The sequence below is a fragment of the Phodopus roborovskii genome, unplaced genomic scaffold (assembly GCF_943737965.1).
Source record: "Phodopus roborovskii unplaced genomic scaffold, PHOROB, whole genome shotgun sequence".
NCBI lineage: Eukaryota > Metazoa > Chordata > Mammalia > Rodentia > Cricetidae > Phodopus > Phodopus roborovskii.
Genome location: NW_026126409.1, coordinates 31533915 through 31561518, shown reverse-complemented (window position 1 = coordinate 31561518; position 27604 = coordinate 31533915). Strand labels below are relative to the sequence as shown.

Genomic DNA, 27604 nt, shown 5'->3' with positions numbered 1-27604 from the left:
TGTTTCGTATATGTATATATCCATTTGGTTTTGGTGTTCATTTTAATGATTTAATATAATGGTCTTAGTTATACCAGTTACCTTCTTAGTCTCATGGACATGATAATGACCTAATAAGTCTAGCTCTTCCTATCCAAATAGAAGGGTACCCAAGCCAATAAAATTCATGTGTGCCTTTCTTCATTTACATTCACAGATGATACTCAAACTTCATTAAAAAATGAAAGAAGTATTAGGGTAGAAAACTGAATACTGTACCAACCCCTACAAATATTCTATGTCCAAGGCACTGACATCTAAATGAAGGAATTTGGTTGTAATAAAGCCTATAGGAATAATAAAGACATAGTTGGTTTTATGCCTATGACATCTGAGCTAGAAACCTGAATAGTGAAATTAAATAGAGTGAATTCAATTTTCATATAATCGTATGTGTTTCTCAACATCAGAATCCTAGTGACTGGGTTCAAGTCATATTTACTGTGTTATCATAAACATATCTTTCCACATGACCTTAGTATGGGCTGGTCCATTGTCATTATCTTCAGATTATCAGCTATCAAGTGATTACTTCTTTTATTTCAACTTTATCACCACAAGTATTGATTAATCCTGTACTTCTTTTTCTCTTTTATTTTCTTTTCTGTATCTCTTGCTCTGGGTATGAACTTGAACTGATCCTAAGTTAATCCTCCACAGACTGACTGACTCCATATTCTTATATCTAATTTAATTTGTTTGCTCTTCTTGTTGCTCAAACATTGCTAGACAAGTCTTACTTTTGTTCTTAATGCATTCCAGGTCTGTAAGAGTGTATAGAAATTAACCTTTCTGACAAGACATTCACAATTTCTGGCTAGCTCATTTAACTTGAATTAACTTAATTCTCTTTATCTACCATTTGCCTTGGGGCTGCTTCCTTTATTTACTTACTTTCTTGCTGTCTCTTTATCTGTCTAGCTAGTGGCTGCTTGGCTTCCTGACCCTGGCATATCTTATGTTCTTTCCTCCTTCTCTCTCTCTCTTTTTTCCCATTCTGCAGAGTCTAGATTTCCCCTCATATTGATCCTCTATGCCTGCCAGCCCCACCTCTCCTTTCTCTAGACTAACTGTTGGAAATTCAGCTCTTTATTAGACCAATCAAATGCTTTATGTAGGAAATGTAAAACAAATACAACACTTCTTTACATAATTAAACAAATGCAACCTAAACAAATGTACCAAACCTTTACACAGTGAAAGTAATATTCCCTAGAGTAAACAAATATAACACATCTTTGCCCAGTTAAAATGATATTCCACAACAGACAAGCTTAATTCAATGCTACTTTTATTCTTCTTTGTGATCCTACAATTATTTTTATAATTGTTATCAGCAGGCACTTGTAGTGAGACTTTTACTTTTAAAAATAAACATGTAAGCATACTTTTCAAAATAATTTTATTAACTTTCATATAACTTATTACCTACTACATTTTGAACATACATTAATTCTCACCTGAAATATCAATAATAATAAATATTGACAAAACAGAAATGTAAGATAAAGTATTATTTTTCTATGCAAAAATTATAGAAATTTTAAAAGATGAAAATTTTCTTATTATATATTGATGATATTTTCAAAGTTTTATCTAAGAAAACTTTGACTTTTTTACCCTTGGTTACAAGTTGCAGGACAATAAAAAAGTTATTGTTCTTAGAAAATAATTTTAGACCTTTAATTTATTTACTATCAAGAAGTACAATTTTTCTTTTTCAAAACTGATTTCATTGTGTGGTATGTGGTGTTCTTTTAGTCGTCCATATATTCTCAGTCATTTCAATATGTCTTAAACAAATAACCAACAGCGTTATGAATTAAAGTTTTGGGAAACAGCAGGTGTTACGGAAGGAAGTATCATTTTCTTCAGTGATGTGGCCATTGATAAATTGCCCTTGCACCAATAGAGGACACCATATCAACACTTCAGCAAGAAGCCTAATTAATTTCAATGGGTCTCAAATACACACAAAGAAAACTTTAGGAATGGGATTTGCTGGAAGATAGTTGTCAGAAGGAGTGGGAAAGTGGCAGAGGGAATGGGGGAGTGACAAGGACAAAATTTTTTAACTAAATATATGAAATTTAGAAATATCTATATCCATACCTGTGTATTCTAGAATATAGTTGTATTTTCCTTTCATAGTTTCTTGACAACACACTAATATTTTCATGTAAGAATATGTACTTAACAATTTATGTGCTGTCTTTTCCGAGAAAGGTATAGAATCTTGGAAGTGCTTACGGATGCTAAATATAAGGACCAGTACTCAATTCTGAGTGTTCATTGACTCTAGAGAGAATAGCTCTTTGTTGGAATTAAATGGTTTTGCCTGTAAAAAGTATGTGTCTTATGAAAGAATCTACTGAAAGGTTGTGCTGGCAATACTAATGACAATAATTTTGAGGGTTGTTGTTTCATTTTAATTGCACAGCAATAAATATTTGAGTTTTGTCTTATCATTTTGAGGTGTTTTATACCATTTAAAAATAAAAACTAAAGATTGATTTTTATTATTAATCTCTCTCTCTCCCTCCCTTTTCCTCTTTCTCTCTGTGCTCTCTCCCCTTTCTTGTCTACTCTATATAATGTGCATCTTCCTTTCTTCTACATGCCACCCTCACTAAAATCGCCCTTCCATTGTCTTCTCCCCAAACCTACATGTCTCTTCACGCTCACTGGCCCTCCTACTTCCCTTCCTCAAACACGTCCTATCTTTCTCCTTCTTTTCTTCCTTCCCACCATGATCACTTCCTTCTTTGCTCCTCTTTCTTGATCATTTTCCTATCTTCCTATTCTCTTTTTTTCTTTCTGTCTTTCTTTCCAGATGACACGAGAACAATACATACTGGCAACACAACAGAACAAGTTGCCGAGAACTGAAAATGCACAACTTTATCCAGTGGGGATTTATGGATGGCGAAAGAGGTGCTTATACTTCTTTGTCCTTCTGCTGTTGGTTACCATGATAGTTAACATAGCCATGACAATATGGATATTGAAGGTTATGAATTTCACTGTGGTAAGTACTACCATGATTTTACATCTATTGCTTTGGGATCAAAGATGGCTATTATTATTTTCAATTGCAAATAATTCATTTTATTCTTCACAGGTATATACTTTAAAGTTTCCAAAGTGATCATAAATTTTACTTTAACATAACTCTGAATATATTTAGATTTGGTGTGTATATGATATTCTATCTGTCATTTAAAACTGGAAAATTTAGATTATTATAATCAAAGAGTAACTTGATTCATAAACAGTTTATGTATTTATAGAATAATCATTAATCAATGTTTGTTTTACATGAACAGGATAAAAGACTTTTTAAACTTTAATATTTTAAAAGAAAACTGTTTTTGGGTTATTCTTAATATAGTTCACGATTCCATATTTATCTTTATTTTCCTTATATGTGCTAGACATTCTCCACTGATGAATGAGTTATTACTGACCTCCCAAGGTTATAGCATTCCTTCAGAATATATGCTTGGTATATAGAAGATAAAACAGAAATAGACCAGAAATGAAATTATTTAATGATTAGTAACAGCTTAGTAGCAAAATTATTCTGGAACTTATTGGTGAGTTTGGATTCACATTACTGAATGTGTATAATAAATCTATGTGTGTGTGACTCAAATAAGAATAACTTGTCAACTTAGAAAATTCAAGCTTAGCTTGGTTTACATTTTCAAACTCAAGGCTTAAACATTTCAGGCCTCCTTTTAAGCCATTCTGCTGTGTCTTTGCTCACACAGCTCAGATATATTTGCTTCCAGGGGTATATCTTGCTACTTGCATGCTTCTTATTTATTTTCTGTATTCTCAAATGCAAATCTGAAGTTGGCTGATGTGATTCCATTGAGTTTCGTGTATTGGGGTGGTTTTTTACTTTTTTAATACTACTGGGTACTGAATTAACAATGACGACAAAAATCCCTTTCTGACTCTGCTAACAAAATTATTTTCCCTGAAATAAAATATAAAAATGGAAATGCGCTAAGCCTCATGTCACAGTGGAGGGTGGGTGCAGAATGAACCTGGGTTGGAAAGTAGCCTAACCTACCACCCAAAAGAAACAAATTTTCAAATCACAGTTCAAGAAAATATATTCATGGGGAAAAATGAGCTCAGAAATAATTCCATTTGTCCTGAGATATTGCAGGTGCTGGAAATAGACATAAACTGTAAGGAGAAAACCTGGACAGGCAGGAAGCTTGTGTGGTTTTTCTAAAACAAAACATACTGTAGAAATGATTTGGAATCTACAGTTTTGGATCAGGCCAAGGAATTCTGTATGAGGTGAGGTGCAGTGATAAAATTTGCATCTACCAAGATGTGTTCTTTTATTATTAATTTTAAAAATATACAATATAATTACTATATAGGTAAAGTATTTCCCCACATACTGTGTGATTAGAATAAACATAACAACTTGAATACCTTTTAATGAAACAAATATTTTTTAACTATTGCAATGTCAATAGTTTGATTTCCTCTATCAAAAGTCATCTGTTGGTTTATGAAAGAGCAGGTCAGCTCTGTCACATTAGAGAGACTTGCTTCCACCTGGGGACTACAAAGTGGGAATGTTTAGCTTCAAGCCAGGTTACCTTCTACAACATATTTAAATTAATTAGAAGGTATACTAACCACATAATTACATGGCTGTGTGCCTCAAACTCCTAGGACTTTGCCCCATGCTGACACAAAGGACTACAAAGCCATTCTTGATTTGTAATTGAAAGCATCACCTGTGTCTTCAAGATTCTTGTAAGCCTTGGGGTTTCTGTCACACATGAAGCTACATAATTTGAGCCCCAGCTGGCCAAAATTTAAATGCCAGCATACAGCAGCATAGTCTTGGGGTTAATAAAAAGTGATAGTGTTTTGTTTTTTGTTTTCCCCTCTTGTGGTTTTATTTGCATTTGTTGCTTTTTATCTCACTTACTTTTTAAATCTGGAATTTATCTATGTTGAAATAGAATTGCCCTTTCTTTAACTACTGAGCTATTTGCATATGGTCTCATCCAAACAAAATTATGTCAAGATAATATTTCTAATTATCAATCTATCCCAATATAGTTTTCATACTTTTCATAGAAATTCATGATTTAAGTCATTGAATGTCTTTTGCAATCTTATATAGAACATTATAAATTAAATGCAGTTACAAACTCTGAAATTATTTTCAATCCTCCTACATAGAGCAGTACAAGTGAACTTCATGCTTTCCTAGTGCAGTGTTATCAGTTTCTTTTCTTACAGTATACCAGATCTTGTTGCTATACTTTGACTAGGGACAGAAAATAATGAGTAAATTATTTGGGGAGTCTTGTTGTTCTGTACAAAATGTATCTCAATTTCATTGTAACTGCTACCTTCCACAACATGGGAATATGCATTTGTTGACATCCTTTATTCCAGCAAAGTAGACTTGTTATTGTTTTCAAAATATTGGGTTTTCATCACTGCAAGGCTACCTAATGACATGTTTTATGATGTTGACTCAATTACATCATTGTGCCTAGTGCTACACATAGCCTGTATGATTGATATGACCTTATTAATTCCAGTTATTTTGTAACAAATAAAATCATTCTGTTTATTGAGATGCCTAGTAGTAGAAAGCCAAGTAGAAGGAAATGAGTTAATACTGCAGGGTAAAAAGAACAAGATAAATAAAAATAATAATTTCATGGCTATGAGAGATAATAATTATAGGACTGAGTTGAAGGGGGAGATTTGAAGCTCATTCTCCTATGATCAGTGAAACCCAGCAGGATTTGTTGATGTCAGTCCATTAATTGCTATATATTTGTGGTTCAATGTAAGTCTATCTATACAGTCTTTCAGATCCCATTCTAGGTAAATCAACTTTGTATTTGAAAACTGAAATTTGTGTAGCCATGAAGTATTTATTTTAATAATAATGACAACAATAGTCATTTGTAAACATCTCCAGCAGTATAACTTTATAGGATATATCAAGTAGCTAGTAATAAGGTATGCGGTAAGTTGGAAGGGAAATGGAAGATGAACGTCTTCATAATATGTTGTATACAACTATCAGATTATGATTAATAAACAACAACTACTTTTTAAATAACAAGTGTAAAAATGTCATCTACTAAATGAAAGGAAATCATAAAATCATGAACTACTGACAGAGAAACTAATGAGTCACTCTGTTGAAAATAATTAAAATAACCAGCTAAGGTAGATTTCTCAAATACATTCCTGAAGTATGATATTATTAGTTGAATGATTGTTTGCTGATAGAAAGTCCTGGAAAGAGGTTTGAGTATTTTAGTCATTTTGAATGAAAGGAATTTCATGAAACCCATAATTCAAACATCTATATATTGCTGGAGTCATTTTCCCGAACATCACATCTATCTTGACATTTAGTATATGCTCCAATCTTTCTTATAATGATAAACTGTTTTTGCTTGTTTTTGCTGTTGTTGTTTGTTTGTTTTTACTTTTCAAGACATGGTTTCTCTGTTTAGCTTTGTATACCAGGCTGGCCTCAAACTCAGATACATCGACCTCTGCCTCCTGAGTGCTGAGATTAAATATGTGCACCAGTTACTCTATGATATAATTTTTAATACCCCCATATTATTATGTAGTCTCCCAGTATCTAAGTACTGGTTCTATTATTTTAATCACAAATTTATCATTACTGTATTGTTTTATCTCTTTATTTTAAATGCTATATTAATAATGTATTATTTCATTAATATGTTATATCATGTTTATACAAGTTCTTAAGAGCATTTTCCTTTAATGACTAAAAATCAGAATAGATAGGTGTAATGTTTTGTACAAAATTAATTTAATCACCTACTTTTCTTTATTTTCAGTGTTACACATTATATAAGCTCAGGATAACCAATCTTTACAGGATTGTCTTTTCACCTTATGATTGTAGGCTTTAGAGTGGTTTCTGTTTTATCTGTTGTGTTTTGATTTCTTCAAGAGATTTTCTTCTGAATTTCAGATTATAAATATTACCCATATTTATTCATGAAAATGTCACTGAGCATACAATCTTGTGGGATTTTTTCAATGATCACTAAAGTGCCATCTCTTCTCATGTCAAACATGAGACCAGTGATATTTTATCTTCATCATTAGCCTACTGACTCTTTTCAGTGCTTTCATCAATCTATCCAATAATGCTAAGTGCACTTACAACATGATCTTGATAGTTAATATGTCTTTTTATTACTTACTCGCCACACTCTCTAAATCAAATCATTTTTAAGTGAAGTTTTCCATCTCTTTTAACTTTGATAATCGTATATAGTATGTAAAGATGAAGACAGATATATTGGAAGTTGAAATTAGGAATAACCATAGGTTTAATTTGCTTTCTTACTTTTTCTTACAATATTCATTACAATTAGTTTATTTTCATTGTTGTGTTCCTTATATCTAGACAAAATACAAAATTGGTGGAACAAAAAGCTCTTACTCTCTGAATGGATGAAGTACAATGTATTCATTTACTGTTGTAGGTTTCTTAGAATAAAATCTCCTCTGTTTATTTACCCTCTTAATTATAGGTTTACTTTGTCATTTTTTTTGTTTGGTTGTTTAATTTCCAATTACAATGATCCTACAAACTTCCCTATAGACCACTATTGATGGTAGGTAAACAAATACAAGATTCACTAAATTCTGTGGCTAAATTACAAGTCTAATAACTTAGACATTTAATGCCATGTTTCATTCCCAAAGTGGTTGAGGTTTCTTTGATTGTCATTACCAGTCTAATCTTTTCAGACAAGGAAGGTAACCTTAAACTTAAACCTCAGATTGGATGCCTTTTGGAATCTTTTATTATATCTACTTTTTTCTCTTTTGGAACAATTATTATTTTATTTTTTAATTCATGTCTTTATTCTTACAGTTTATCCTTTTGATAAGATTTAACATATTGTATTGAATAAGTTATGACTGTCCATTTAAATATGCTTATCTTTTCTACCACTGTCATCTGTAAATTGCACTAAATCTCAGAATACAGACAAAGTTCCTTATGTTGGGACCTGACAAGCATTTTGAGTGTGTTGTACTCAATATATTTCTGAACATTTGTAATTAATAATGAACCAATTTATATTCCAGAGAGATCTCAGTTTAATGCTTTATTTTTACTCAGTAAAACAGATATAGAAAATTATTTTAGAAAAATTACTTCAAATTGCTACCCATTGCCTGTTACTTTTATTTGAGATCAGATTAAAAAAAAAAAAACAATAAAACGCTCTGTCTTGGGAAAAGATGAAGTAATTGTCTCCATACATATACTAACAGTTACTAGTAAATTATAGAACTTCCTGCCTGAATCCTCTGTAATCCTATTTGTTCACAAACCATCTAGAAATATGAAATCTGCCTCCAGATGTCAGAAAAGATAACTGTGATTCTAGACTCCAAACTCCTCTTACTAGGGCTTCTACCTGCCCATCACAGTCAACATAACCTCATCAAATACCTCAATCACTAGAAACCAGAATGAAGACCTTGGTTTTCTATATCCTGTCATCCCATCATTGCTGATAAGACTTTCTAGGTGGTTTGTTGACCCAATGTAGTTGTGTGTGAATTTTTCTCTATGTTTTTGATTAAATATAAATGGTAATGTGACATGCACACATACACTAAAGAAATATTTCACTAATTTTGGCCTAGAAAATTGAGAAGTATCAAAAACAGTAGAATAATAGTAGAATCACGGATTCCAAAGCCAAACTTTTTTGAGGGGTTCAGATTCTGGTACAATTATGTATTTATTATCTTAGTGCTTCTTTATTACCTAAGTTACACTTATTTATGTTATGGCTCAACTTCCTACTTTATAGAATGGATATAATACTTTTGCAACTTTCACTAAGTTGGTGAATAAATCACAAGAAAGAAAAGTGCTTACTGCTTTTATTCATTTTCTTTTGACCCATCCTGAGAGATACAAGCTAGACTATTTGAAAAAATCCACCTTTTCTAGTGTGTCTGAGAATACCATAATTCAGGACAGATAAAAGAATTTCTATGAAGGTTTGTGAATGAGTAAGTCAATGAATGAGTTTATCTAGTTAATGTTGATGGTGTCCTTAAGGGTTAAAGTCATTATCCCCTAAGGCCATGTTTGGCTACTTAGCAGGGAAATTTTGGGCTACTCTTGGGTTCCAGACTCTATCTCTGAGAAAGTGCTAACACTACTAACTGCATAAGACTACAGAGAATACAAAATGAGTGACCCTGTTTAAAGTTTAAAGTCAATTTTCATAGTATGTGAGGAATTACTTAACATCTGAGTTGAATGCCAAGTACTAAGCCAATGAATTGTGAGTGGTTAATAATAAGTTGTTTTGTGTGTTTTTTTAATGAATGAAACATCTTGTTTATATCAGAAAAGGATAATAAATATTTTTATATAATTCTAATATAATGGTCAGATCATTAAAACATTTTATATCCTGTGAGAAACAGGTATTCTGTCAAGAGCCAGCACTATTTTGATGACATTAAACTACTTGTTTTCCAAGCTAGCATGTTCAAAAGGCAGCTCTTTGGGCCATTGTGCCACAAACCTGTTTCCATTTTTGAGTTCCATTAAAATACACAATAGCTAATTTACTTTTGGAACTTAAAGTGCGATGGCTGTTCTTGATTGTAAATGTTACAAGTTTCTATAATGATCATAGTATGGATGAGTCAAGCTTCCCACAAGCTGTGTGCCCATTACATTTATTCATATTATCATTACCAATGAGATGAAGTTTCTCAATTATTTTCTTACATATTGAAAATCTGCAGGTGTCTAAGATTTCTTTCAGATCAACTTCAGTAGCAAGAATAGAGTCGGTTCACATGTTGGATGCATTGTCTATGAGACAGAATAGCTACCATTATAACTGGGTTGAGATATTGTACTATAAATTAGTTTCAGAATGCCCTTAGGCTATAATACTTTAAAATATAAGAGTAAGTTTTAGGATACCAGGAACTCAGATTAAACAATCATATAGTAAATTTTCAAGAATATATGTAACACAGGCCAGAGAATATTGAATGGCATGATGTACAAAACTCTATCCTATACAGCTAGAAGATGAAAACAGCTGGAGCAGGAAAATATGATCCCTCAACTCATACTGGCTAGAATCTTGTTGTGTGCTTTCAAAGTGTGAGTTTGCACATGCAAGAAGTGCTTTGAACTGTGGAAGTCAGAAAGCATCTTTAAGGAGATGGTTTTTACTTCATATTTTATTGAGGTACAGGTCTCTCTTGCTGCCAGCAAACTTCAACTAGCTGGCCCTCAAGCCTCTGACCAATACTCTCTCTTGCTCTTATCTTACCAGTGAGTGCTGGATTCCAGATGCAGGTGGCTGTATGTGTCTTTTTAACCTGCATGGAACTCAGGCTTCTACAACTATTATTCAGTTATGACACTTTTAGTATAGCATAAGTTTCAACTTATGCATAAAACAGCTTCTTTTATTGATACCATCTTTACAGAATAAATAGAGATTTTTTTCAAAAACACATTTGAGCCTCCTGATTGCTGTGTAAGCTTTGTACTACTTGAATGGTATGTCCCTGAGCATTAAGTAATTGACTGTGAAGGTTACTTAGGACCGACCATGGAGTTCTGTGAAACTTCCTGCACTGTCTTTTCCATTTTCCCAATTCATTCCTCAGTGCTCACCAAGGAGTGAAGTGAAGCACCACCTTCTGGAGGGAGACTGTGTTTCTGTGGGAGAGTGAGTCCTCCAGCAGGTAGTGGATTTATTACAGAGTTTATGATAGTGAATGATTTAGTTAATGTGGCAAGACTGCTTCCATTATAGCCCTCTGTTTCTACCTCCTCATAATTTTCTGACAAATTGTCCCTCTCAGATGAAATTTTTCATGCTTAGTTTTAGCCCAGCAGTACATATTCTTTCACTGACTTTATAAAGAAAACTTTAGTCATTTTTACTCAAATTTAAGCAACTACTAAGGGGTAGGTAGGTTTTTTCTTCTTTTTTCCTAAAAAAAAAATCTGTCAAAAAAGTAACTATGAACAATATGAAACATGTATGTGAAACATGAGGGTCATTAGAATATAAGTTATGATGCAAAAGAAAAACAAGGCTTAAAAAGTCATTTAGGGCCCAGCTCAATGCCTCAGCTTAGCACTAAAGGGACTCACCACCATGTCTGAGGATCTGAATCAAATCTGCAGGACACACATGAGAGAAGGAGAGAGCTGACTTGGCAAACTGTCTCGAACACACATGTGCAGGCAGGTGCACACACACACACACACACACACACACACACACACACAAACACAACACCACCACCACCAACACCACCACCAACACCACCACCACCAACACCACCACCACCACCACCACAACCACAACTATACAAATGAGGAATAAAATTAAGCCTTCAATGTACTTTAAAATGGCATCCAGTTCAAGTCTATAGTTTTCCAGAGGGCAGCTCAAATCAAGGCAATGAAAAGCATGCAATAACTGTTGTACCTATTTAATATTTCTAATAAAAGCAGAGGTAGTAAATGGCATATGGCTATGCATGGGTAAAAAGAAGTAATGGATAGATTAAAATGTCTGTATTATAAATCCAATGTGCTTTAAATGTTTCCATTTGTCTACTTCTGCTTTGGCAATGTAGAGTAAGGCTCACATAGAAATAACTAGCATATATAGCATTTGAATTATTTTCAAACTTGGTCTAGTAAGTTTTGAATATAAAACACACTGTAAACCAGGCACACTGGATTAGGAAGCATTCATTATTATTTTGAATTCATAGTCTGTATTTTCAAAATCATTTTATTTCACTCCTGGCTTCAGGCAATTTTATTTTGAAAAACAAACTTTGGTCTATTTCATTTGTAGAGATTCATTCATCAATTTAATAAGTCTGTGATGGAAATACATGTTGAAAAACAATGACAGAAATGAATCTGAATTTAACTGAGGAAATATATATAAAATTTCAATATTGATATGAAACACCATATTCTGAGAATTTATGAACCCAATATAAATCATTGTGTTTATAAATAAATTTTGGTTTACAAATATAATCTGATAATTCATTCAAATAAAAGAATCATTTCATTGATCTTCATTTGCATTACATTTCAAATTTAAAAGCATTAGTTTTTGAAAATGATTAGTGACATTTCATGACAAAAATGATATAAATGTATTTCCTATATTTTGCCAATTTCAACGTGAAAATATAAGACTTGGGGAAATGAAGCCAAGGTCCTTTTTAATTTGCTTCTAAACTTTCTTTATTGATGTATTTTTAAATTGTGTGAGTGGCATCTACACGTACACCTATGGCAGTCAGATAGGAACTTCAGGGAGCAGGCTTCCTCTTCTATCAAAAGAACAGAAGACATGAGTCTAGTACTAAGGACTGTACACCATTGTTGCTTTTTTGTTGCTTGTTTGTTTTTTTCTTTCTTTTTTCTTTTTTGTGAATTATCCAGTTCATCAAAGAAACATATTTTTATTCATAGGATTCATAGCTTTATTCACTTTTCAATATTTCAACATAACAATCTCTGAATCCTGGGAAATTTCTTAAAAGAGGTGACTTGGGATTATTCTCAATTTAAAGTGTATATTCAGTTCTTTTACAATAATTGTCCTCAAAAAACAAATAACACTTTGATGATGTTTTTAAACTTAATTTTATGTGTTTTCAATTTTATAGTACTGTTAATCAATATGTGGCAATTGTCATATAAAAATACTACTTACCACTTATTCAAAAGTGCTTACTACTGTATGACTAACATAATATCAAGAGAATGATATATTTCTGTCCATGCACTTAGATAGAAATCCATATGCTGGTAAGGGTTTATTCATATGAATGTCTCTATTAATCAGAGTCAAGCACATTGGCCATAAAAGCATTATGCTATCTATGCTTAAGGTAACTTTTTTTGTTTGGTTTTGTTTTTCAAGACAGGGTTTCTCTATGAAACATTCATGTCCTCCTCATTTCAGTTACTACTATTATACACACATATTAAATTAACATTTGCAAAGATGTGCAAATACCAAAAGATGCCACTAGAATTTTAACACAGAGTTATGATGCTGCTACCTTTTTGTTTGTATTTCATTAAATAGATCCAAGATAATTTTTTATAAGGCAATAAACTTTAAAGGACCTATCATGACAGTCATAAGTATTTGATACAAAATTATTGACACAAATTTTCATTAAAGGATAATTATAGGGGTAAATATGATCTACTCCAAAATATACATTTCAAAAATATACTTATGGATATACATATAATCATGTAATAACAGTTAATGAAAAATGAGGCCATGACTTTGAAAAAGCAAGAAGGGTTATATGATAAGATTTGGAGGAAGAAAAGGGAAGGGTGAAATGTAAGTTTTATATAATTCACAAATTTTAAATTAGCAAAATATTGTGGAACAAATATACAGACTTTGTAGGCAATTTTATTTTATTTATTTTTTATTATTATTTTGGATTTTTATTATTTTTATTTTAATTATTTATTTTTTATTTTACATGTCGGTCCCAGGTCTCTCTCCTTCCCTTTCTCTCTCTCTCTCTCCCTCTTACCCTCTCTGCCCCCTCACATGTACCCTGACCACCCTCCCTTCCCATACTCCCACCCTAATTCCACATGTAGGGCAATGCCATCCAGGTGGGGTCATGTAAATCTGTCAAGTCATTTGAGAACATAAAAGTGGGAGTCATTATTGGTTTGAAGAAAAAACTGAACATAAATATAGGTCTAGAGACCTACAAGACTGCCGCCAACTAACTATGTGAGCAACAGTGGAAAGGCTACCATAAATGTCCTTCCCAGATAGTGAGATCAACAACTAACTTATCCACCACCATGGAGCCCTCATCTAGTACCTGTCAGAAACAGAAGCAAGCACCCATAACTAAACACTAAGTTGAACTAGAATCCAGAGGGAGAGGATAAGACCAGGTTGCAGAAACACATAGAGATAGCTTACCTGAACAAGGAGGAGCTAACGTCCACTAGACTGATAGCTGGGAAGCCAGCATGGGACTGACTCAGGCCCCCCTGAATATGGGTCTCATCCAGAAAGACTGAGCAGTCTAAGGGATCTCAGAGAGTGGAACCAGGATGTATTCCTAGTGCACAAAAAGACCTTGCGGACACATCCCCCATGGAGGGATACTTCCTTAACCTAGAGACAGGAGAGAAGTCCTACTCCCTACTTCAAATAATTGTTGGCTATTTTAATTTTTTTTAATTTCTTTAATGGTAGACTCTATTTCATTAAATTTGTTCATTTTCATTTTACTATCTACCAATGTTTCTTGTTTCTAGCCATTCTGTTTAATACTTACAGTTCTTATTAAAAAATGCTTTTAAACCAGTAGGTCTTGAAAAAATGGCACAGATTCTCCATACACCTTCATGATTTCACCCAGATTCCTTGATGACTTTATGTGTGTGTGTTATGCATCTTAATCGTAATTGATGAATTTGGTCACACCATCTAGCACATCTTCCTAATTGCTCCAAGGGGTATCTTTAAATTTCAATGCCAGTGTGTCCTTACTTAAAGAAATTTAAAGAAATCTTGAAGGATCAAAGAATATCTGAGCACAAAAAATTCTAAATTACATTAAAATATAATAAATGTCGTATTTTTCATAAAATAAAGGTTATTTAAAAGCAAGTATATTAATAGAATTCTGTTTCCTTCCTATTTATTGGAGAATATTATATTTTTAAGTCACTCATCAAGTTTTTAAATTAAGAATAAAAATACATCGTTAATCTACTCAAGTCATATAATAATTTAATCCTGTAATTTGACCTAATAAAATGCTTTTTACTATTTATGTAAGCATATTTATTAAAACATATATTTAGTGTGAAGACAAATGCAGAAGCAGGGTAGACAATATTACTTGGGTCATAAGGAGACCTAAAGGAAAGAAGCAACTTGAAGAGAGGCTACACCATTCTCATTTTGGTATTTTATTAGTTGTATGCACTGTTTAATTTGTCAACTGATACAAGCTAGAATAACCTAGAAAGACAGTAACATTGAGGAATTAGAGAATGCTGATCCTTGGAGGCTGCATTATTGAGTTAATTAAAATGGGAAGACCCACCATGAATGAGGGAACCATCATTTCATAGGCAGGGCCCTGGACTGTGTAGGGATAAAGACAGCTGAATGAATATATGCAGCATACCAGCAAGAAAAGATACCTGTGTTTTACTTTTTCTTTGTTCTTACCTGGAGATGCGATGTGACTTGGTGCTTGAAATGTTGCCTTGACTTCTCTGATATATAAAGACAGTAACCTGGAACTTTAAGCTCAATGAACATTTTCTTCTGTTGTGTTTGTCACAACATCAGAAATAAGGCCAGATCATTTTAAAGTAACTAAATATGCTAGTAATGATCTTAGAAACTAATTTCTTCACGTATCTAATTTCCAAAAAGACATAGCATTAGTTGGCTCAACAAACTTTTTCAAGAGTAAGATTGCTACTATAACCCAATTTAATACTCCCTCCTGTCCCATTAAGACAGAGAATTATTGGTAGATGAAAACTACACATTTTTGTTCTAGTATTTATCTCTTTATTTAACAATTCCTGAATATAAATGTTGAGACCCTTAAAAAAGAAAAGAGATTAAAAGACCACTACTTATTTTATTATTATGCTTAAATGATCCCATGCTTGCAAAATTCTCTTCATACAGTACATGACTTGTGTATGTTGACTAGATCAATCATTGATAGGTAAGAAAAAAAGAAAGGTAAAGGAAGGGTTAGAAAGCATATAATGTAAGATGACACAGCTAGAGATGAATGTATGGTTCTACTTCGAAATTGTGCAGGGCAGAGAAAAAAAAAGTTGCTCATCTGAATATTAAGATTTCAGGAGAGTCTGAGCAGCCAAATATGAAAGAACTGGACAGCATATGGCTTCCCTACATATTTTTATCTCTCTCTCTCTCTCTCTCTCTCTCTGTCTCTCTCTCTCTCTCTCTCTCTCTCTCTCTCTCTCTCTCTCTCTCTCTCTCTCTCTCTCTCTCTCTCTCTCTCTCTCTCTCTCTCTGCTTCTCTTTTCTTGAGGCCGGCAGGTTTGGTCTGCACTCTTTTAGATACTACTCTTTCATCATTTCAGTTTTCAGGTGATATCTCAATGTTCTCATCAAACCAACAGTGTCTTTTGTCCCTGAAATTACATGTTACTTTTGTGCTTCCCTAACCAGTCTGGGCCAATCCCTGCCCCTTCGGGAGTAGCTTAGATTCACTGCTTTCTGCAATGGCCAGTCTCTCAGAAGACAAGTCTGGCTTATAACATCCAGTTTTCTCATTTTTAGTTGTCTGTGTTACATTTGCTTGGACCTGGGGTTATAAGAGTTAAGTTTACATGCAGCTTGTGAATGATGTTAGTTATTGTGCCAGCCAGATCACTCACAGACATGTAATTATACTTAACACAAAACTTATTCTGAAACTTTAGTGACTGGTGTCTAAGTTAATTTTTAATCTTTTTTAAAAGTGAAAACTTATTTTAATTATGTTATCTAAACTAATCATATATTAAAAATTTCTGAAAGTGCATTGTGAAGGAAGAAACTATGTGAAAAAATACAAAAACACTCAAATCATTTAAGGAATTTGTATGACCTTCAAATTTTGCAGTTGAAGATCTACAGTAATGTCATAATTAGCCTCTTTGCAGCAAATAATTAACTGAATAACTATTTATAAATTATCTGTTTGCTATATTGAAATATTTTAAATAGTTTATCCTACCAATTACTCTGTAGAAAAGAATTTAATATAAAAGGCCCGTCTATGCCAGTAGAATATTCAGCTAACACTAGTGCTCGACACAGTGAGACAAAATCAACAAACACTCTTCTTGACAGAAATTACAAATAATACTACCACATTTGCTTAATAAATCATCTCAATCTAGTCATAATTAAGAATTATAAAAATAAATATTTCTTTATATATTAATGAAATTTATTTCATCTGCATTTTCATTTTGCCCCTAGGCCTTTTAAGAACATGTAATTTGTTATGAAGGTTCAAATAATTATTATAATACTATAACAAGTATATAAATGTCTTTATATACTAGAAAATGAAGAAATGTCTATTTTAACATCTCTTAGATTAAGCATTTGGAAGATTTAAGATGTTGAACTATTCTAATTGTTTATATGTTGAAATCCTAAAATCAGTCATTGCCTATTTCACAGTCGATGTGAATTCATGATTCACAAAATAACTTTCCTTTAATTGGCATTCCTCATATGAATTCCAAATAGAATAAATTTCAAATTGCATTACACAATTTAGAAATGAGTTTCTACAAAGAGAATATAATATATTTAAATGTAATTATTGTTTGCAATGAGGAAAAGATTATGGAAATGCTTGAGGAGTTAATGCCAAAAGAGTTTATCTAAGCCTTCTATGATACACATACAATGTCTGCTAACAATGTACTGTTTGTGAGGGGGGATATATTTACCATTCAGATCTCATGAAAAATCATGATAACACTGGGGCAAAAAATTAGATATATTTTTTTAAAGGTAGATAGATCAAAAGCAGACTTCTCAGTTATAGATCCATGCGTTCCATTAACAGGTATGATTATATAAACAGTAATTCCGGAAAAGGCTAACACATCTTACAGGATTTCACTACCAAATGATTGAAGCTGACAGCCCTATGTTATTTGCAAAGAGGACTTCACGGGTAGTTGAGAACAGATGCTAAACAATATGGCAATCTGACTTCATAATGCTCATGCATGCCAGCTCCTGGAAGGCTTTATGAGGTCAGAGGATTAGTAAAACTGTAGTCAGCAGGAAAACAGGTTTTTTAAATCGAGAGTGCCAAGCAGGTGTGCTGTAATGAAGTAGGCATGGGTTTCCCCCAGGTGTGTCTTGTTTACCCTTCAGATTTTGCCAGTAGGAGAAGTAGGAGAAAATAAGGCTTGGATAATTCAACTCAAAAATATAGATTTTAGTAACATTGAATAAGAAGTAAACATACATCCTGAACATGTGCCCTGTGCCTAAGGGTAATGATATATATATGCTGCATATTAATGAACATAAGAATGGTATCTGATGTATATTAATATATAGATAAGAAGCATGAAAATATCTAAGTGGTAAATAGTGCAATTATGCAAATGTATTTCTAATGTAAAATTGTTAAAAATGATATGCTTGAAATTAATATTTATTAATTTTCCATGTAACTGAATGCTTCATGCAAAACTAGGATATCAGGAATTTTATCATTTCAATTTGCAGACACTTTTTCTCAACATAAAAACAATATTTGTTTTTTACTGCAACACTGGAGCTTTTACCTCATATTGACATTTCTAGAAATAAAGATGAAGAAAAATATGTCAATACTGCATAAATTTCTGAGGCTTGTGATGATAGCTACCAATTAGAGACATCTGTGCCAAGGACTCTAGGCATGGTATATTGAGATAGACCAACTTTACATGTTGTGTAAAAATTTCACTTCAGTTTGACAGAATCTCACAATAATCTCTGTACATTCATAAAACTTCTTTGTCAGCTATGAATATACTTACATTGAATATGTGCGAGTATTTATTTGAAATATTATGATTATATACTACTAAACATGATTTGTGGTTTTTCAATGATTGAGGACAGTATCCTGTTAGCATAACATGTTTTAAAGGACATTAGTCATCAGACATAATAAATAACTTTGCCTTTTAATTTTATTTAATTAAAATAATGCTAATAATGTTATAGATAGATAGATGGTAGATAGGTAAATAAATGATGGATGGATGGATGGATGGATAGATGAGAGAGAGAGAGAGAGAGAGAGAGAGAGAGAGAGAGAGAGAGAGAGAGAGAGAGATGCCAAAGGCAGGATCCCTGCAGTATCTTTAGTCATTTATATCTGGTATCATTCTATCTTATGGGTGGTATCTGGTGTACATCATATGATTTGGAGTAACTCAACTATGTTTGGTCCTCTTACATTTTACTTTAACATTGAACAATAGCTCCAGTTTTAATATTTTAATTTGGGATACATTTACTTTGTGTGTGTGTGTGTGTGTGTGTGTGTGTGTGTGTGTGTGTGTGTGTTGGTGAATGATAGTAACAATCAATTTCCATAGAGTGAAGCATAAGTCTGTGGTAACATGTGAAAATAAAATTAAACTATCTAGGTAAGTTTTGTTCTAAGACATGAAAATGACCCTTATTATGTGAGTGACATTGCTTTTAATACTTTTCACACAATTAATTATACAGTAGATATGCTAGAAAATTAAAGATAATGTATTGGTTTATTCAAAAATTGTTCTGAGTTCCTAATTAGAAATTAGTCACTACTTAGGGACTATAAGACTGCTTTCTTTCCAGAACAAGACACTACTACATTTAGTGCATGTACTTTAGATACACAGAAGAGAAGAAAGCCATTCAAAAACAAGAAGAGGAGGGAGACTGGATTTTTAGGTTTGCATAGTTAAAATTAATGATTCTTTGTCTTCTGGTGAAGGGGTGTTAAATCTATATATCTCTTAATGTGTGTTTTTTACTTTCTGTAACAAAACTATGACCACCAGTAAGTAATTGGGGGCAAAAAAGGATTGCTTGGCTTAAGTGCCCAAACCAGAATCCATCATAGTGGGGAGCCAAGAAAGTGAATCCAGCAGGGTAGGAAACTGTAGTCATGTACAGAAGCTCTTGGAGGCACAATGATTTCTACTTTCTCCCATAGTTTGGTCAGCAGTTTTCCTAATATGACCCAGGATCCCCTTCCCATTGGTGATACTATCCATGGTGAGTATGAATTATTAGTCATGATTAATGAATTAATCATTAAACAAGAAAATACCCCATAGTCCTGCCTATAGGCCAAGCTCATGGAGGAATTTTAAATTCCTTAAATCTAGTAGAGGAGTATTATCAACATAAAATTATAGCTTGGCAAGCAACAATATACATACATACATACATATATATATATATATATATATGTATATATATATATATATATATGTATGTATATATGTGTGTGTGTGTGTTTAATTGAGTGTTCAATAACTCTTATTAATTCAGGGACATTAAAAATATGTAAAGAAAGTTTTTAAACATACACATGTATATATGTGTAATGTTGCTGAATGATGAGCCAGCTATTTCTATCATGTGGAATGGGTCAATATCTTTTGCTGTATTATTGCAAAATTGTACTTATTATCACGATTACATGGTTTAGGATGCCCTAGAATAAATATTACATTTTGTTGTTAGCAGTTGTGTGGGTGCTAGGACTCTGCAAAAACAGCAAGTACTCTTTACCACAAAGCCATTGCTCCAGGCTCCCAATATGTCTTTTAAAGAATCCAATTTCAATGACCATATGGTAAAAGAATTTACCTTAGTGTATCTGTAATTCAATTGATTGTTTGCACAAATGTTCTTTATCATATGGACATCCTATTTCACTCTTTGCACATGTACATTATTTTGTATGAAAAACCAATTCTGTCATAAGTATACAACCAGCTGCTTTTCTTAAATTAGTGCATACAATTTTACGTAATAATACATTATATGGAGAATTTGACATTCTTAAATTGAGGAACTCTCTCTTCGTAGGTTATTAGATCACAGGAACAAATTGAAAAGTAACAAATGACATAGAAACAAATTGAAATACACTCAGAACCATTCATCTTCAATGTAAAACAAAACAAATTACTTATCAAATTGAAAATAACCAACACGTTTTATAATAAATTGTACTCCTAATCATGCCTAAAAGCTGCCTCACTTCCAGGCCATTATTGGAAGTATAAATCAAATAGCTTAGCTTAATTTCTGTAAGCCACATCTACAAATACTTCAGAATCATAAGAATGCAGCCATTTCATTAATCAAACATAAATTTACAAAGAGAAGTATATTTATATAATAATTCATCTTGTATATTTTTCATTATAATTAATTATAAATCAACTAAATTGGGTTGACAAGATTATTTCTAGAGTAAAGAACATTAATAAGAAAATCAAGTACATGCATTTTATGGTTATATTACAGTTATGTTCTGCATACTGTACATGGAACAATGAATAAACAGGAAACACATCAAAAGTACAATATTAATATTTGTACAAAACAGGAACTTACTAATTTAGAATTATCACTATATATAATTGATGAGAAAGTCCCATTTTACAAATGCCTTATTTATTTGCATATCTGATTCTTCAACTTCTACTGTTTATGCTACCATATGCTGCAATATTGTCTCTCCTACCCCCATTATTTTTACTTTATGAAAATAGTAGTCACATTATTAGCATGTAGCCAAGCATACAAACATACTAGTAAATACCTACATTGAAAACTCCACTCATATGGCTCTGGGTTACCATGGCCTTAATGATTAATATGAAAATGATATGTGGTAACCTGGAAAGTTTCAAATGCCAGGCATATCAACCTCTGTTTAAGTATCCCAAATTCATTGTTTCTTTTACTATTCCTTACTTGTTCAGCTATGGTTTCTGTTTAACTATACAAAATTATAAAATATCTAGAGTGTAAAATGGTGGTCAAATAGACGCTATAGTATATATTCATGTGATCCAGATGTAGTCATAGGATAGCCTGAACTTAAGTCCAAAGAAATGAACCTAATCTACTTCTGGAGGAGTTGATGGAGTGTTCTGTTTCATTGACTACAAGATCTTATATAAGAACCAGATTAAGTATAGTATCTGTAAAGCTATCATCTCTTAAAGTTCTTTCATACTTTTTTCTTCTCATTCTGAACATTGCAAGGACATAGAGAGTATTTATACTAAAAGCATGGCTCTCCACTTACAGATTCCTGATGTGTCGCTAAAAGCAGGATCAACCTTGATAGCTCTACCTTCAATTTTTATCTTTCTCTTTTGCCTTCAATTTGGGTCCAATTCTGGCTCTATTCTGCACACAGGCATGCTAATCACTTACGGAGTACTCGTGCATTCATCTCCACCTTTCAATCCCAAATGGAAGCAAACGAAGGTGTTCTCATTTATCTTTTTAGTTAGCACAAAAGTAATGGATTTCTTTCTGAAATTATCGTGTGCCTTACTTTATTCACCTCCCCCTGCCTTTCCCATCCTCTATTCCTTGTCTTGCTAACAAATAGCTCCCTTACTATTTTTACAGATGATTTTATGTTTACATGTATGTATTTTAAATTTGACTCTGCACTAAAATGAAAACGTAGCATTTCTCATTCCCTTCTTTAGATACCCTTTTTTTTTCTACTTACAAGTCAAATATGTGTATACAGCTATCTTCTTTCCAATTTATGCTCTTAATATCTTTGTAACAAATACATGGCTGAAATGTATGAGTGTACATCAGGGTCATTTATTCTACACCATTATTCTACATATCTTTGTCCTCTCATGGTACATGTGTCATTGTCATCATGGCTCTGCATTGTAGTTTGAGATTAGGTATTGTGATGCCTCAAGAATTACTTTTTTTTTCATATGGTTATTTTGGGCATTTGGTGTCTTTTATGCTGACATATAAGTTTTTTTGGGCATTAAAGTATGAATTTAATGTTCTTATATCTTAGGAATCCTTTTGCTACAAGCGAGAGTGAGAGAATGTCTCTCTGATGGCTCTATAGGGCAGATGATAGGGCTGATACTGGTCTGTGCTGGAGTTTGGATATGGAGTGCACACTCCTCAAATGGATTACATGCTATTGCTCAAAGTGGCCAGTATAAGGTGGTAGGGCCTTTAATAATAGGTGGGAACATATGTGAGCTAATTAAATCAGGAGGACCAGCCCTAAGGAGGGATAAACATTGGTCTTTTACAGAGTTACATTCCCTCAAGCAAAGTATAATAGAACAACACTACCCTACACATTTAGCTCCTACTGCACAAGACCAGTTCCCTTTCCATTTCTCCACCATGTCATAATACAGTTAAAGGGCCTGGCACTGGAGACCAAAAAAAGGCAGACTTTAGCCTCTAAAACTGTAACTTAAATAAACATAATAATCTTTTAATTAGGCCAAGCCTTAGGTTTCTGTGATAGAATTTGACAGTCCTAACAAAGTAACTACATAATCAAAAGTATTTTGGCAATGCCAAAGTTTTCCTTCTGTAGAAGGGCATGCAGAGCCATTCAAAATCTAGCCAGCAAGCATCATCAGTGGGATCCTGCTGGGTTTTTATTTCTAATGCAATGATTCCTGTGCTTCACTCTGAGTGATCACTGCAGGCCTCTCATTCTTTTTTTTTTTTTTTTTTTTTTTTTTTTTTTATTTTATATAACAAAGTCCAATTATATGAAAACAAACATTTATACACAATATTTGGGAATTTGGGCATCGTTCTTTCCAAACTACTTCCTGCTGGTAAGGGGCGCTGTCATGGGGGATTCGAAGAAGATTTAGATATCCTGGCTGTAGTCTGTAGGGCTGTTTGTCCATCTGTTTTGAATGTAGGATCACCTGGTACTCTGTTTCAGGCGGTCTGGCGTGATCAAACCACATTAGTCTGGAAGGAATCCACATCATTTCATTTTCTGTGGAAACAAAAATAGAAATCCTTTTCCCCAGTAACTTGTCCTTCAACTTAAATTGTGGAGTCAAATCATTGTTTTTAATTTAATTTATTATTTTACATGTCGATCCCAGTTCACTCTCCCTCTCTCCATCCCTCCCTCCCCCAACCCTTCCCTCCCTCTTTCCTTCCCTTTTACACTCTCTGCCCTCTCACATGCACTCTAACCACCCTGCACTCCCATCCCCCACCCCAATTCCATATGTAGGGGAATGCCATCCAGTTGGGGTCATGTAGATCTGACATGTGAAGTAGGTACTAGGGCTTCTCTCCTGCCTCTAGATTAAGGCAGTTATCCCTCCATGGGGGATGTGTTCACAAAGTCCTTTTGTGCACCAGGGATATATCCTGGCTCCACTGTCTGAGGTCTCTTAGACTGCTCAGTCCTTCTGGCTGAGACCCATATTCAGGGGGGCTTGAGTCAGTCCCATGCTGGCTTCCCAGCTATCAGTCTAGTGGCCTTTAGCTCCTCCTTGTTCAGGTAAGCTGTCTATGTGTTTCTGCCTCATGGTCTTGTCCTCTCCATCTGCTACTGGGTTCTAGTTCAACTCGGCACAGACACTGAAAGAAACAATTAATAAATGGGACCTCTTCAAACTTAGAAGCTTCTGTAAAGCAAAGGACACAGTCGACAAGACCAAACAGCAGCCCACAGACTGGGAAAAGATTTTCACCAATCCTATATCCAACAAAGGGATGATCTCCAAAATACACAAAGAACTCAAGAAACTAGTCAACAAAACACCAAATAAACCTATTAAAAATGGGGTACAGAACTGAAGAAAGAATTCTCAATAGAGAAAATCAAAAAGGCTGAAAGACACTTAAGAAAATGCTCCACATCCTTAGCTATCAGGGAAATGCAAATCAAAGCAACTTTGAGATACCATCTTACCCCTGCCAGAATGGCTAAAATTAGAAACACCAGATGACTTATGTTGGAGAGGATGTGGAGAAAGTGGAACACTCCTCCACTGCTTGTGGGAGTGCAAACTCATACAGCCATTTTGGAGATCACTATGGCGATTCATCAGGAAAATGGGAATTAGTTCATCACAGGACCCGGCAATCCCCCTCTTAGGCATATACCCAAAGGATTCACATCCATGCAACAAAGACATCTGTTCAACTATGTTCATAGCAGCACTATTTGTAATAGCAAGAACCTGGAAGCAACCTAGATGCCCCTCAATTGAAGAATGGTTAGTGAAGATGTGGCATATCTACACAATGGAATACTACTCTGCAGAAAAAAATAATGGTATCTTGAAATTCGCAGGCAAGTGGATGGCACTTGAAGAAACCATCCTGAATGAGGTAACCCATTCACAAAAAGAGGAACACAGTATGTACTCACTCACATATGGATTTTAGACTTAGATCAAATGATCACCAGCCTATAATTCACATCACCAGACGAACTAGGATACAAGGTGTATTCTAAGAGATTCATATAAAGTCCCTCACAGAACTGGGAAGGGACAAGTCCCCCAGAGCTCAGGTGAAGTGGGGGGGGGCAGCGAATGGAGAGAGAAGTAGGAGATAATGCGGGGGAGGAAAGAAATCATGTGCAACCAGGAAGATTGAGCCTGGTTAGGAATAGAAGATAGGAAAGAGAGAGAGAGAGACAGAGAGAGAACATAAAAGAGGGAGCCAATATTGGTTTGAAGATAAAATTGAACACAAAGAAAGGTCGAGAGAACTACAAGACTGCTCCCAACTAACAATCTCAGCTTCCGTTGAAAGGCTATCATAAATGCCCTTCTCGGAGAGTGAGATCAACAACTAACTTCTCCATGGAGCCCTCAACTAATGCCTGTTGAAAATAGGAGCAAACACCCATATATGCTGACATATAAGTTTTAAGACTATTTTTTTCTGGTTATGTTAGTTTGATGAGGATCACATTGACTATGACAGTTAATTTTGTAAGTTGGCTGTATTCATATATTTTTTCACTAAGCATGAGCATGACAGGCTTTGCATCTTCTAGTATCTTCCAATTTCTTTATTAAGTGTATTAGGTGTTTTACAGTTTTCACATTTCAAACCCTGTTTAGATTTATTTTTAGGTATTTTTTGGATGTTGTGTTTTTAATATGAATGGATGTTTTGCCTACATGCATGTCTATCCACCACCTTTGTATTATTACTAAGAAAGCATTACACGGCATTGTGAGGAGCATTGTAATGGATGTGTTAAAGGACAGTAAGTGAGCCTACTCTGTTGGACAGAAGATCTGTGTACCATGTAATCCTATATCAATATAATAACCGTTTCTCCAAAACGACTTGGTAGAACCATCTGTTATAACCAATCGATCTTAAATTCACCAAGTAATTCAGGTATCCACATGTGTTTGCTAGATTTTGTCCCAATCAAATAATAATAATAATAATAATAATAATAATAATAATAATAATAATAATAATAAATAATAATAATGATAATGATAATCCTGTCTCCTACTTTTGTGGACAAGGTGAATTTACAATGTAGATAGCAGTAATACTAGCAATGGTTAGACTTTCTACAGTTCCCCAGAAACCAGAAATATAAGGAAACAACTTCTTGTAGTTTACCTTCCAATATTAAGTGAATTTCATGTCTTTAACTTGTAAAGCTGGCAAAATGTATCTTACCTTTAAGAAAGATTTCCATACATCTAGGAGGAACATAAAAAAATTTTCAATTGCATATTTTTAAAAAATGAATATGTTCTAAGCAAATAGCAAGAGGAAGCATTTTCTTCCTTTTTACTCAAATGAAAATTCAATTTGCATTTTCTTATTTCTAATTTCTAATTGGCCAGAAAAATTTCATTCATGATGTAGCAAAGTATTTTTGCTGGCATAAGCTGATATATGGCATATTCAAAGGGAAAAAAGTAGATAAAGGCAACTCTAATCAAATTTCCAAGGCCTTTCACTATTTATAGATTGCTATTAAATTGCCATAGCTACTAATATCCTTAAATTAATTAGTATAGAACAGAAGGTTATGTTCTAGAATATTTTCCAGAACAAAGATACACTGAAAATTGTTAAACCCACTTCGTAGGTCATCAAAGTAGTAACCCCCATTCTTAAGGTGTGAAGTAGATGAATAAATGCATTCTGTGAAAGAAAATGAACTAAATGTTGTTTAACATAATCTCACATTTCACCAAAATATTATGCTATGAAGGAGAATATTTGTGTTGATGAAACCCAAATGTATTCAGACAAATCAGATATAAAATTTGATTTTTCTAACAGTTGGCAAAGTTTTTTCTTTCTCCAAGATACTTTGGCATACATTGCTAACTCTTCTGGTAATTATTTTTGGTGGGGGAAGCTGAAACCAAATTAGAAAGAATAAATTACTCACAATTGTTTGGATAGTGGTAAAATCCTGTATAACGTATCTAATGATTCAGAAAACAATTTTACTATTACAACTCTATTAGGAAAACATACACATTGCTCCTCTTAAAATATGAGTGTCCTGAATCTTATAAATAAATAAGAGGTAAGTTTGAACTTAAATTTTTTTCAAATTACACATTCAATAGTTTGTTTCTACATACATTTATCTGATTTATTTTGTGTTTTCCAAGCTTTAATAAAATCTTTTTTTTTTTTTTTTTTTTTTTTTTTTGCATATAGAGTATTTTTTATTTAATTTTATATAACAAAGTCCAATTAAATGAAAACAAACATTTATACACAATATTTGGGAATTTGGGCGTCGTTCTTTCCAAACTACTTCCTGCTGGTAAGGGGCGCTGTCTTGGGGGATTCGAAGAAGATTCAGATATCCTAGCTGTAGT

General features: G+C 33.3%; 1 protein-coding gene across 1 annotated transcript in view; it reads left to right on the top strand.

Moving 5' to 3' along the window:
• The window catches only part of Sgcz (sarcoglycan zeta), an 895063-nt gene that overhangs the window by 591656 nt on the left and 275803 nt on the right, over positions 1-27604 (top strand). Inside the window, exon 2 of the mRNA XM_051182286.1 lies at positions 2873-3067. Coding sequence (XP_051038243.1) covers positions 2873-3067 — 195 coding nt within the window. The remainder of the gene's footprint in view (positions 1-2872; positions 3068-27604) is intronic.